The sequence below is a fragment of the Myotis davidii genome, unplaced genomic scaffold, assembly GCF_000327345.1.
Source record: "Myotis davidii unplaced genomic scaffold, ASM32734v1 scaffold198, whole genome shotgun sequence".
NCBI lineage: Eukaryota > Metazoa > Chordata > Mammalia > Chiroptera > Vespertilionidae > Myotis > Myotis davidii.
Genome location: NW_006291485.1, coordinates 600,506 through 614,300, shown reverse-complemented (window position 1 = coordinate 614,300; position 13,795 = coordinate 600,506). Strand labels below are relative to the sequence as shown.

Here is a 13,795-nt window from a genome sequence, read left to right as displayed (position 1 = left end):
CCTCCCTCCCTCCCTCCAATAAAAACATATTGGGCTGCCCGGGGCTGCTGGTCTCAGGCTCCCATTGGTTCCTGAACATCTGGTCCCTGTCACTGAGATGATGAGCTCCTCACCATGAGAAAAGAAATATCATCTTCCTTCATCTCCATCTGCAGCCGCTCAATCTCATGGGCTAGAGTCTCTGTGTCTTTCTTGAGCTGCTTCATCTTCTCCTCCACCAAATGCTGCTTCTGCCTCGCCTCCTCGGCCATGACATCCAGGATGGCCTGCTCCTCCCCTCTTAAGAACTCTCGAAGCTTTTCAAACTCCTGCCGGATTCTCCTTTCCAGCCAGGTAGCCTCCACCTGCAACAGAGAGCAGGAAGGAGGCACAGAGGATCAGACCCTGGAGGGAACCTAAACTGTCACCTAACCCAGTGACTCAGATTTTTAGCAAAGGAACTCGACTTTCAAAAGAAACCTATGCAGAACCCAAATGGATAAAATATAGATGAAGTTTTCTTATCACAAATTTACAAGTTTAAATTTGAAATAAGTCAAACAGCACAATGAAGTTGTTTTTGATTAATATTTTAAAAGCTGAAATTGCTGCTTATATATGACAACTGTGGTCTTGTAACTTCCTCAATATATAATATTCTGTATCTTGTTTAAGCTGCACAACAGCAAAAGAAATCCTGAGTTACAGAAAAGAATTGATGCAAATAGCAACTATTTAAAAACAATTAATTGCGCCCTGACTGGTTTGGCTCAGTGGCTAGAGCGTTGGCCTGCGGACTGAAGGGTCCCGGGTTCGATTCCAGTCAAGGGCATGTACCTTGGTTGCGGGCACATCCCCAGTGGGGGGTGTGCAGGAGGCAGCTGGCCGATGTTTCTCTCTCATCGATGTTTCTAACTCTCTATCCCTCTCCCTGCCTCTCTGTAAAAAATCAATAAAATATATTAAAAAAACAAACAAACAAACAAAAAAACAATTAATTGCTTTCCAATCTTAGGATTTCAAATTTGTTTGATCAAGAGGCTTACCAAAAGAGCAGCAGGAAATATTTATTTAAAAATAGAATCATTGCCCTGGCTGGGTAATTCAGCTGGCTAGGGCGTCATCCCGATATGCCAAGGTTGCAGCATCAATCAACAGTCAGGGCACACACAAGAATCAACCAACGAATACATAAATACGTGGAACAACAAATCAATGTTTCTCTCTCCCCCTCTCTTAAATCAACAAACAAATAAAAACTGGAATCATGAATAATATGCATACTTAATCATAACCACAAAAAGCTTTAAAAAAGTAATAAAGGTAAATACTTATTGATTAAAATATACAAATTGTATAGTTCATGATGACTATCGGAAAAACACCTCAAAATGTGCGCTCTAGCAATGGAAGGTTAATAATCCATATCTTTTTTTTAAAAAAATATATTTTATTGATTTCTTACAAAGAGGAAGGGAGAGGGATAGAGAGTTAGAAACATCGATGAGAGAGAAACATCAATCAGCTGCCTCCTGCACACTCCCTATTGGGTATGTGCCTGCAACCAAGGTACATGCCCTTCACCGGAATCGAACCTAGGACCCTTGAGTCCCCAGGCCGATGCTCTATCCATTGAGCCAAACCAGTTAGGGCAATAATCCATATCGTTGGATTGAAAATTCAATATATGTTTATGGCTCTGACAATCTGATGATAAAATGGTTCACTAAAAAAGTGAAAATGACCAAAAAAAGTGAAAATATTTCATTGAAAAAGAAAAGATAAAGTAGGAAAAGTATTTTCCCATATATAAATATATATAAGAACATATTATTCTTAATATACAAAGTGCTCTTATGCATCCACAAGGAGAAAATATAAATATTCCAAGAAATGCAAATGGCTATTATACTTGTGAAAGGATCTACAAACTTAGTAAAAATCCAAGAAACGCAAAGGAAGTGAGACAGCGCTATTGAAATATCAAGCTAAAAAGTCCGATAATGTACAGTGGAAGAGAGAGTGGAATCTGGGATGATTCTTATCACACAGGAAGATAAAAACAGAGCAGGCAGGAAAAAAACAGCCAGAAGACTTAGCTCATTTAAGGAACAGGAAGAAGGCCAATGTGCCTGGAACTGAGCACAGGCCAGCCTGAGAGGAGATGAAGCTGAGGGGCAGGAAGGTGTTGGATGAGGGCCTTGGAGGCCACGGTGAGGAGTCTGGATTATATCGTGGGTCATGGAAGCCATTAGACAATTATAAAGAGAGGAGTGACACGATCGATGCATTTTCTAAAAGAGCAGGTCACTCTGCAGAGAGTGGACTGTAGAACAAGAGTGAAAGGAAGTGCCCTAGCTGGTTTGCTCTGTGGTTAGAACACTGGCTCACAGACCGAAGGGTCTTGGGTTCAATTCTGGTCAAGGGCACATACCTTAGATGCAGACGTGATCCCTGGCCCCGGGTGGGGCACGTGCGGGAGGCAACCAATCGACTGATGACTCTCTCTCTGTTTCTCCCCCTCTCTTCCACTCTCTCTGAAAATCAATGAAAAAAATATACTCAGGTGAGGATTAACAACAACAAAAAGAGTGAAGGAAGGATGGGGCTCAGGTAGGAAGGCAAGTGAGAAAAGACAGTGACCTGGACTGGGACGGTGGCAGTGGATACGGAGTGTAGGATGGATGTGATTGTGATGTATTTTGGAGATAGCGGGGACAGAACTGCTGATGGAGTGGACATAGAGAGTGAGCGGAAAGAGTAATAACTAATGAGCCCAGGTCATCACTGGCTTGAGTACTCAGGTAGATGGAAAAGTGTGCCACATGCTTAAGTTAGTCTGAAGCCATAGTGCAGGTGGTTTTTAAGCCAGTCCTGTGGCTGCTGGCATGGCAGGCCCAGGTATTTAAGGAGGGCCTGGCAGCACAGCCATAATCAGAATCTGAGAGCATGGCTGTACTAGACCGTCAGGGCTGGGGAAGGCCGACTCTGTGTCAACAGCCATGACCAGGGCCAGCCCCCTCACCTACCCCCAAGATGGCCTTAGGTGGCCCCACTGCTCCACACAGCGGGAGCACTCACTTACCTGATTGTGCTTGGCAATGGCCTCATAGGAGCGCCGCATGGCCCAGAAGGCCTTGGCTTTCTCCCGCAGCGAGTGCTCCATGTTCCTGCACTTAGCCTGATGGGAAGAATGAGAGAGAGGCAAGGAGGTAGGTTAGGGGTGGAGGCCAGACTGGGAGGGCGAAACATTTACAACTCGAGTTCCACTTCCACAAGGGTACAGCTCAACCATAACTACTGAACCTACCCCGTCCACACACTGTAGGGAACAGCAGGAAGTATGGCCCTGACCTTGAACCATGTTTACAGCATAAAGGGCTCTCAGATATCCTCTAACTCGACCGTTGCTTTATTCCTGCTACAGGTACAGAGGCAGGGCTGAGAAAATCAAGGGACCTATTCCCCCTCAAGTTGGTCAGAGTACAGCAGAGAGGGGATGCATCCTGCTCAGGCCTACAGCTGGTCCGGACTCGGCCGTGAATCTGGAGCTGTGTGTTTGACTGTAAAGACCATGTGCCCACAGCCTCCCTTTGTGACTTTCTAAACTGGACTGGCCTGCAGTCACTAATCAGCAGGTCCAATTACAGGGTTCATCCAGTTATTCCCACGGGCCCTTATCTAAACTGTCTCGCACATCCCAACCTTATTCCAATATTCTAATTGTGCCTTGACCATGTGAAATACTTTAATTAGCAGATTCAAACACCTTTTTGTTTAATAGTTTTTGTTTTTCAAACTTTAACCACTGCTCTGATCTCCTTGGACTCCTTGAAGCACTGGGACTAGTTTTAGGTTGAATTCTCACCCTTTGTATCCAGAGCCCAGCATCTTCTCTCTATATCTCTTTCTCTCTACATTCTAAGAAAGCTTTTCAAGTTTTTTATTTGTTTTGTTTTGTTTTGAATCCTCACCTGAGGATATGTTTCCACAGACTTCAGGGGGGGCGGGGGAAGGGAGAGAAACATCGATGTGAGAAACACCGATTAGTTGCCTCCCATATGCACCCAGACTGGGGATTGAACACACAACCTTTTGGTGTATAGGATCACGTTCCAACCAACTGAGCCACCTGGCCAGGGCTCGAGTTTTTTTCTTTGAAAAAAAAATAATGAAAAATAACAATTCTAATAACATTAATTATAAATGACTACCATTTATTGAACATTTACTATTTGCCAGGGACTATGCTAATTACTTTACAAATTATGTCACTTAATCATCATATCTCTATTAGGTAAGTATTATTATTAGCCCCATTTTAAAGATGAAAACAAGTGAAGCACAAGAAAGGGGAAGTGATTAGCCCAAGGATACACAGCTAGTATGTGGCAGAATAAGAATGTGAACCTAGACCAGGGGTGGGCAAACTTTTTGACTCGAGGGCCACAATGGGTTCTTAAACTGGACCGGAGGGCCGGAACAAAAGCATGGATGGAGTGTTTGTGTGAACTAATATAAATTCAAAGTAAACATCATTACATAAAAGGGTACGGTCTTCTTTTTCAATAGTTTTATTCATTTCAAACGGGCCGAATCCAGCCTGCGGGCCGTAGTTTGCCCACGGCTGACCTAGACAGTGGTGGTAGGCAGCCCCTAAGACGGCCCCAGTGATCCCTCACTCCTGTGAGATGTCTATTGTTTTAAGCTATCAAATCTGGGGGTGATACACCAATGTTATACACCAATAGATAACAGAGATTTGTCTTCAAAAGCCTCATTCGCACCTGGACCTGATTTGAATGAGATGATTCTGGATTTTGAGCAGATACTATGATGAGGTGAGACATATGGGGATCTTACGAGGGGGTGAGTGTATTCTGCATGGGGGAGGGATAGGAATCAGTGGGGGCCAGAGGACAGAATGAAGCAGGCAGCCTATAAAATGGCTCTAATGATCCCCACCTCCTGGTATTCATGCCCTGGTAAAAACCCCTCCCCTGCGGACTAGAGCTAGTGATTTGCTTCTAACCAATCAAATGTGGCAAAAGTGATGGGATGTCACTTGTGAGATGAGATGACAAAAAGGCTGTGCACACCTTCTCTCCCTCTCTTACTTGATCTGGCCTATGGAGCAGCCCATGGGGCAAGGAACTGAGGTGGTCTCCAACCAACCTGAAACCCGCCAGCCGCGTCCCCCCTCCCCCACAGCGAGCCTAAACGGGGGTCTTGGCCTACTTGAGCCTTCCGCTGAGACGCGGCCTCGGCAACACCTTGATAGCAGCAGCATGAGACCCTGAGGCAGAGGCACGCAGCTAAGTCATGCTCACATTTCTGACGCACAGAAACCATGAGATAATATATATATTTTTTGTTTCAAGCGGCTATGTTTTGCAGTAATTTGTTACACAGCAACAGATAACTACTTGCCCATCTGTCCTACTCCACAGCCCATTCTTTTAACTGCTATGCTACAGAAAACAAGATAATGACTGATTTCATTTTCTGCAGGTTTTGTTTTCTTTTCATTCTGGATATTTTTATGTTCTTCTTGGGAATACTTAATAGATTTTTTAAAGCACTGTTTTTTTTTTTTTTGTAGTATATCACCACTTAATGTAGTTTGACACACTAAGGTGGTGTGTGTCCTCAATAGCAAAATAACATTAGTATGAGTGTCCCACACAGCCACTGAAATATCATCCTGTTTCATTATATTGTTACAAAATCATGCGATAAAGTTCAAGAGGACAATTCTATGATTGTCCAAATAACTATGAATGATAGAAGTGAAGCAACTGCCCACACACATTACCTAGTGTTGTGCTGCCCCCAAACACAGCCCGACCCTCTGGCCTTCAACCTTGACAGTTAGGGAGTTGTAGGACAATGAAGATAGATAAGAGGGGGTGACAGTCCCTCGTCTTTCCCACACTTTTCAATCACCTAGAGATTTCTGCTTTAATGCAGCTGGTGAGATGAACAAAAAATGTTATTATTGTCAGCAAGCAGTTATTATTGAGCCTGTTACATTCCTGTAAGGTAGTCCCTGTATTCCTATTATGCAGAGGAGGAAATAGGCCCAGGGGAGCTAAGCAACTTGTCAAAATTACACAGACTGTAGCAGAACCAGGAATTGTACTCAGAACTGTCCAATTCTACAGGCCACATTCTTAACCACAACACCACACCCTATTTCAGTATTGTTTTCCTCTTTTCAAACCTTATAACTTATTTATAATTCCTGATTTACTTTATTAGCTAGGATCTCCATTACAAAATTGAATTGAATTGGTCAAAATGGGCATTCCTATCTTTTTTTAAAAAAAATCTCAATAAGAAAGCTTTCAATGTTTCACCATTAAATATCGTATTTTTTGTTATACACTTTTTGTTAGATACCCTTAATCAAGATTAAGGAACTTCCTTCCATTCCTTGTTCACCGTTTTTTTTTTTCCTTTTAATTCCAAAAGGATATTGAATTTTGTCAAATACATTTTTAATCAATTGTTATGTCATATTTAAGTGGCACAGAATTGGATTTTGGTTTTCTATTTAGTCTAACAACTTTTGTCACTGAACTGGAATATTTAACATAATTATTGATATATCTGCATTTAAACTTACATTCTTGTGCTATTTGCTCTGCTTGTTCAATATTTCTTTTTCTGTTTCTTTTTGCCTTTTTGAAAAATTTACTATGCATTTTTATTTCACTTTTCCCCCTTCTCTGCATTTAGTGGTTAACCTAGAAAATACATTAAAAGTATGAATTCAAATGAATCTAAACCATATACTTTTCATGTTTGCTTTTGATATTCTAGTTTTAACATACTTGTATCACAACTGGACCCACCATTCAGGGACCCAATTACCTGCTGGTAGCCCACGAAATGCCTGAATGAGCAGAAACTGCAGGGTCACTAATGAGGGCTCTAGTGTGAAGCCCATCTGGACTAATAGTTATCACTGCCCTGGGTGGCTGAGTGGCCCACGACACATCTGGAATGTCACCCAGGCCCCAAACCCCAAAGAACAAATGAGCTCTGATTTGGGCATCAAATTATAACATTCAATATTATTTAGTTATCAATACACAGAACAAATAAAAGAAAAAAAAATTAAAAAAAACAAATAAAAGAAAAAAAATTAAAAAAACAAAATACACAGAAAATATGAAGTTTTTATTTACACTACAGGATTCAGAATGTGATTATATAGCCTATATGGATATTTTAGAAATTACAATTTGATTCCTTATGCAGCAAATTTCAATAGCATATTTAATACATCAAGGATATTACAAAATGGTTTTACCCAAATATCGGTTAACTCAGGTGCTATAACAGAAAGTGGGAACGGTGAAGGTGCTGGTAAGAGAAAGAATAACTATGATTTCCCAAGATTGTCACAGGACCCTTGCACGTTATCAAAGTGCTAGGGCCGTGTCTGAAGCTAGGGCTGTCAGGCCCAACCCAAGTTTTCTGTCCTCTGAGGTCCTATATATGCTTCTGACTTATCCCTACTGTTTCACTCAACTATCACATCGTAGCCTTGAAAACAACTCAGGACTCTTCATTTCCTCCAGGAAGCCAACCTGATCTCTCAGGACAGTTCAGATGCATCTCCGTGGGCTCTCACAGCTCCCGGGTACACTCTATCACCCCACTCACTACTCTGGATAATCACCTCATGCTCTTGGAAAGACTGCAGGCTTCCTGGGGGCAAGTCCTAACACCATGTCCTCTCAACCTACCAGAATGGCGCTCAATACACGCTTGCAGGAGTGAAGGCTTGCTCTGCAGGGGTAGAGACTGTTTTGCCTACTGCATATCCCCAGGTCTTAGCACAAAGTAGACGCAAAACTAACTACTTGCCTAGTCAATCAGTGCACTGAACACCCATGTTCTCTCTACTATGACACATCACCTCCTGGATTGGAAGCTAGAAAAACTGATATGCACCCTTGTTTTTGTCACTAATCACTGGTGAAAACTTCTCTCTCTGTGGCTGTTAGGCTCCTCAACTTCAAGATGAAAGCATGCAAGTTTCTATGGTCTCTCAAATTTTCCCATGAAAATGATGAGTGTAGTTTCCTCTGTTTATGTTTACTGGTCCATCACCAGGGTTTCCTACCATCTGCCTCTAGTTCATGCCTTTTTTCCTATCTATTTCAAACATTTGATTTCAGGCAGTTTGCTGTAGTAGCTAAGAGCTCTGGCATGGCACCTGGCCGCCCAGATTCAAATCCCAGCTCCTCCACTTATTAGTGAGTGACCTTGAGCAAGTTTCTTAACTTCTCTGCGTCTCTGGGGTGAGAATACTATCTAGCTAGCTCATAGAATGGCTGTGAAGATCCAACAAGTCAGTCCATGCAAGTGCTTACAAGAGTGCCCCAGGCATGTGTTAGTTCTGACTACTATTAAGTACCACTTACTGCCAGGTAACTTACCTCTCTTACTGGTTATTTTCCAGGTTTCTTCATTTATTAATTGAGATATAATTCACAAATTATGTTAGTTTCAGTTATACAACATAATGACTTGATATCTGAATATATTACAAAATGATCTCCACAACAGTTAATATCCATCACCATAGTTATAAAATTTTCTTGTGATGAAAACTTTTAAGATTTACTCTCTTAGCAATTTCAAATATGCAGTACAGTATTATTAATAATAGTTACCATGATGTACATTACATTCTATGACTTATGTACATTAAGTTTGTACCTCTGGGCCACCTTCACCCACTTCGCTTACCCCCCTCCAGGCTTCTTATCCTAAATGGGTAACACAAATGCACCTGAGATAACAGATCCCTTTCTTATCCAACTCCAACCTAGTCTTCCCATTCTTCCTCTCCCATGGAGTTCAGCCCTAAGAAGCAGGTGTCTACTAAGTACCTATTGCTGGGGGCCCTGTACCCCAGGAGCCTTCATGAGCAGTGTTCAGTAAGACCCCATTCTGTCCCCCGGCACATGCCTCGCCAGTAGGAAATGAACATCCTGCAGTGTCACTTGGATCTGGCAGGGCCTGGCCCGTGAGGGTTGGAGAGGATGTGGGATGGAGGTGAACAGCTAGGAAACAAGGGGAAAGAATTGTAAGGGTAAGACTTAAGAAGTGCTTGGCCTGGCCGGTGTTGCTCAGTGGTTGAGCAATGACCCATGAACCAAGAGGTCACAGGATTGATTCCCAGTCAGGGCATATACCCAGATTTCAGGCTCAAACCCAGATAGGGGGCATACAGGAGGCAGTCAATTGATGTTTCTCTCTCATCAATGTTTCTATCTCTCTATCCCCCCTCTTTAAAATCAATAAAAACATATTTTTAAAAAATCTAAAAAAAAAAGTGCCTGGAATACTCCCAGGTCAGATTGATTCTAAGAAGGTAACCTTGGAAAGGAAAGGGGTGGGAGGAGAAAGAGGCTGGAGGGTAGAGGATGGCCATCAGGTCAGTCCATGGGATGGAAATGAAAGGGGTCTTGACAAGGCAGTTCAGAGGCCTGGGACTTGGTGCAGGCTCAGGGCAGGGTGGCTTTGGAGATGCAAACCAGAGCGAAGGCTAGACTGGGGACTCGGGAAGCTTGAGTTCTAATCCTAGGTGTTCTACATTCAGTCCCCGTGACTGGCATGAGTCACTGTATTTCTCCCAGTTTCTGTTTTCTCATTAGTCAAATGTAATCATCTCCTTACAGCCCCTGTGGCTCTGGGTCTAAGTATTTGGGGGATTTGCAAGTTTTCCATGAGTGTTTTAAATTAGTGTTTCACTTAGTGACAACCTAAAAAAAAACCCCTAAGATAAGCCTATTGTGAATCACTTTATAAACTGTGCTGACGCACACTTTAGGTTCCTATTAACTTCAGTGCCAGTGTTTGTATTTTCTTAACAACTGCCTTGATACCAGGCTATACTCTTACAATGTCTTGGCCTAATAAAAAGCAGAAATACACTTTACAGGTGAAGGATATATTAGACCCAAACAAGGCCAGTTTATCCCAGGAAAGTTTCAGTTCAGCAAACAGGGAAGTTTTGGAAGTTTAGGAAGTTTTGGTGAATCAAGTCATCACTTTGAACAGGGAAAAGGGGCTTTACAGCCACCCAGAAACAGCATTTTAGCTCCAACAAAATATAGCCCTGTAATTAATATTTTAACTAGGATTGTATTGACTTTAGTTTTATTTGTACTTAATCTGTAAATTTATTTTGGTTTTATTATCTCTATGTGGTATAAGCAAGAGGAATTCACACTAGTTTTGTGCTTGGATGTAAGGAATGATAATTTAAGACATACTGTTGGTCTATTTGTTCCTTTAAGAAGAACGTGGAGCCCTAACTGGTTTGGCTCAGTGGATAGAGCGTCGGCCTGCGGACTCAAGAAGAACGTTTACAGCTCTAGCTGGTTGAGGCAGCCAATCAATGATTCTCTCTCATCATTGATGTTTCTATCTCTCTTCTTCTCCCTTCCTCTGAATCAATAAAAATATATTAAAAAATAAAAGAACGTGTACAAATACTAGAGGACTTTGTAAGGTCCCCTAAAGATCCAACACGCACTTCAAAGCTCTGGTTTAAACAATGTCACATTCTGAAAGCTCATCAGTCCTTTCCTTCGTACCCCATGGCACGTAGGACAAAATCCCAGCCCTCACATGCCCTCAGTCCTCATCCAGCACGTCCTTGGGTTGCTGCGAAATCATTTCCTCAGAAACTTTCCCCCATGCCCATCAGACAAGAGCAGGCCTCCTTGGAACAACGGCCCACACATCCTATTGTCCTGCCCAGGAACGTCACAGTCTGATACTATACTCGATCTCAGCCAAATGGCCTAGAAGCAGCGATAGGAATGTCACAGGCTGAAACCATGTAACGGTTAGCGTGCTTATTCAGTCATGCTTATCAGACTCCAAGAAGGCAGGGGTTAGGACTGCCTGCCCTGTCCTCTAGTGGACACACCGTGCCTGGCACATAGTAGGCACTCAATCAGCCCGCTGCGAGTTGTTGTTCTCCCCTCAAGACTCTAAGTTCCCACACACATAGTCAGCTGCCTTCACAGCTCCTGGAACAGAGGACCAGAGGGGAAAGCTTTACCCTGAGACCAGAGAAGCTTCTCTGAAAGCCCATGGCCAGAGTGAGGGCTGAACAAGGCCCAGGAGAACTCCACAGTAGCTGCTCTGTGACGTTGGACAGGCTTCTCAATGTGTCTGAGGCTCAGTGTCTCTGTGTCTAAAACGAGATAGTACCTACCTGTAGCAAGCTGAAGAATGGTTTCCCCAGAGCTGCCAATCCTAATCCCTGAAACCTGTGAGTCTGTTACCTTATATGGCAAAAGGACCCTGTAGGTGTGATTAAATTACAGATTTTAAGATGGGGTAATTATCCTGGACTGTCTGCGTGGGCCCCATATAATTACAAGGGTCCTTGTAAGATGGAGGTAGCAGAGTTAGTTAGAAAGGTAGTGGAACAAGAATCAGGAGTTGGAATGATGCTTTAAAGATGGAGGAGGGGCCTCTAAAAGCTGGACAAGGCAGGGCAGTAAATCCTCTCCTAGCCTCCACAAGGCATGTCGTCCTGCCAACACCTTGACTTCAGCACTTCTGACCTCCAGACTTGTAAGATAATACATCTGCGCTGTGTTAAACACAACGTTCGTGGCAACGTATTACAGCAGCAGCAGCAGCACCAGCAGGGTATTAATACACAACCTCATAGGGTTTTTGTGAGGATTAAAATTGTTGACAGGTAAACACTTAAGAGCACCTGGCACATAGTAAATGCTCAAAATGTTGGCTGATATGATTATTTTTGCCGAATTCTTCATATGGGTGTCAAAGGGATCTTTCTAAAGCACACATGTCATCACAAAATCCCTCTATGAAAGCTTTCAGGTGCCCATAGCACACAATGGAGAGGCCCCCTCAGGGCCAGGCCTCTCCAGCCTTCCCACACTGCTCCCCGACAACCACTACCCACTTCAATCATGCAGAACTACAATTTGTCTATTTACTGTCTGTCTTCCCCCACTGCAAAGAGACTCCATGGGGCGAGATCTCTGCCTTAGTGAACTCCGCAGCATCAACACCCAGAAGAGGCCCGGAACACAACAGGCCCTTGATACACAGTTGTCTAAGACACGAATGAGCTCCACCCTGCATTAGGCTGAGCACACGTAGCTTGCACGCTCCTCAGATCTTTCAGGTCTAGACTCCCGACCCCCTCAGGCATTGCCCTGAGTGCCCATGGATCTGACAGCATCGTTCCTCTGCTTAAAACCCTCAGACTGCTTCCTCTAGTCTTTAGGATAAATGCCAAGGCTCGGGGCCTCCCGGCTCTTTTTGTATCTCCATCCTCATTCTAATTACTCTGTAATGCTTCTGGTGCTTCGAAAGGCAGGCCTCCCTGCTCTGGACCCTTACACATTGCTGCTGCCCCTCCCTTACCCTCTTCACCTGGCTAACACTTCCTTATTCCTCTGGTCTCTGCTTGAAGATCCTAGAAGATATAAATTATTTATCTCGTGTCAGTATTGTCCCCAGGGCCCAGCAATACCAGGCATCTGCTGAATAAATAGAAAATTGTCAGATCATATATACTTCCCGGTGTCTGGCTCACTGATCTTGAATCTGGCTTAGTCCAGACCTGGGGGTTTTACCTTGGTACCCTTTGCCTTGACCCCTGACCCTCTTCCTGAGCTGTGATTACTCATGACTTGATCCTCTACCTTCACCCCAACCCCCAGACTGCTCAGCACTTACTTTAGCTGCCCCAAATCAGGACCTGGCACCTCTGCCCGTGGAAATGGGAAAAAGCACTGTTGTTAAACAAGTAAGGTAGCCCCAGCCACATCAGTGTTCAGTGCATACTGATGACATTCCCCTTCACTTGAACTTTGTCAAAATGTGTATGAAACTTTACATATGTCAATGTTTAATAATCAACTTTTGATATTTCTTAAGGAAGTCATTAAAACCAACTAATTAAAACAGTGTCTGTAAAAAAGGCTGCAGGGGGTTCTTGCAGCACCTCCTTTTCAATACATTCAGCTTCCTACCACCTAACCCGTGTTCTTGCCAAACTGTGGGTCTAACCCATGTATTATTATAGATGACGAAATAAATTAGTGTTTCGCACCCTGCACAATTTTTAAAATAAAATAATAAAAATACAACATAAAATGCCAGAGTACAATGATCATTTTCACAGAACTTATGTTTCAGCTGATACATTAGCTACTAATGATTAGTACATGAGTGTTCTGGGTGATAATGGAGAAACTATTTCTCACTATGGGCTATGGTATAAAAAAAAAAAAAAAAGTGAAAACTCCTGAGTTGGCTAATCCTTATTTTCTGATCGTTTTCCCTCCCGACACCAAAATATTCCCCGTGTTCGTTTGGCCCTGTAAGTGGCTCCTGTATTTATAGCCCCTGGCACTCTAGGCAGTGGGATGCGGATCCAGAATAAGCCAGCTGGCCAGGGCCAGCGGCCTCCCCACAGCTACACAATGGACGGGCCAGCTGGGGCAGCAGGTGACCAACACCGAGGATCTCAAAGCTCCACATCCACAGCCAGGCCCTGGGCTCCTGCACCTCTCCCCTGCGGGTGCCGAGCTCCAGGTTCCCTGAGCTTTATCCACACCTGTGCTTCTCGAAGAGGCACGGGCCACACCCCGCTGGCAGAAAGGGTGCATCCATCGCCCAATACGTGGGTGGGGGCTGCCTTGAGAACTTCGTGTCACCCCAGTCCACACACTTCCTGTTTGCCTCTCTTCTCCCATCTCAGGCCCCCTTGGACCGGCTTTGATGAGGACAA

General features: G+C 43.6%; 1 protein-coding gene across 1 annotated transcript in view; it reads right to left on the bottom strand.

The window, feature by feature from the left end:
* The window catches only part of TRIM35 (tripartite motif containing 35), a 19,041-nt gene that overhangs the window by 4,343 nt on the left and 903 nt on the right, over window positions 1–13,795 (bottom strand). The window contains exons 2-3 of the mRNA XM_006764765.2: window positions 3,065–3,160; window positions 114–344 (exon numbers count right to left, since the gene is read on the bottom strand). Of these exons, the coding sequence (XP_006764828.1) occupies window positions 114–344; window positions 3,065–3,160 (327 nt within the window). The remainder of the gene's footprint in view (window positions 1–113; window positions 345–3,064; window positions 3,161–13,795) is intronic.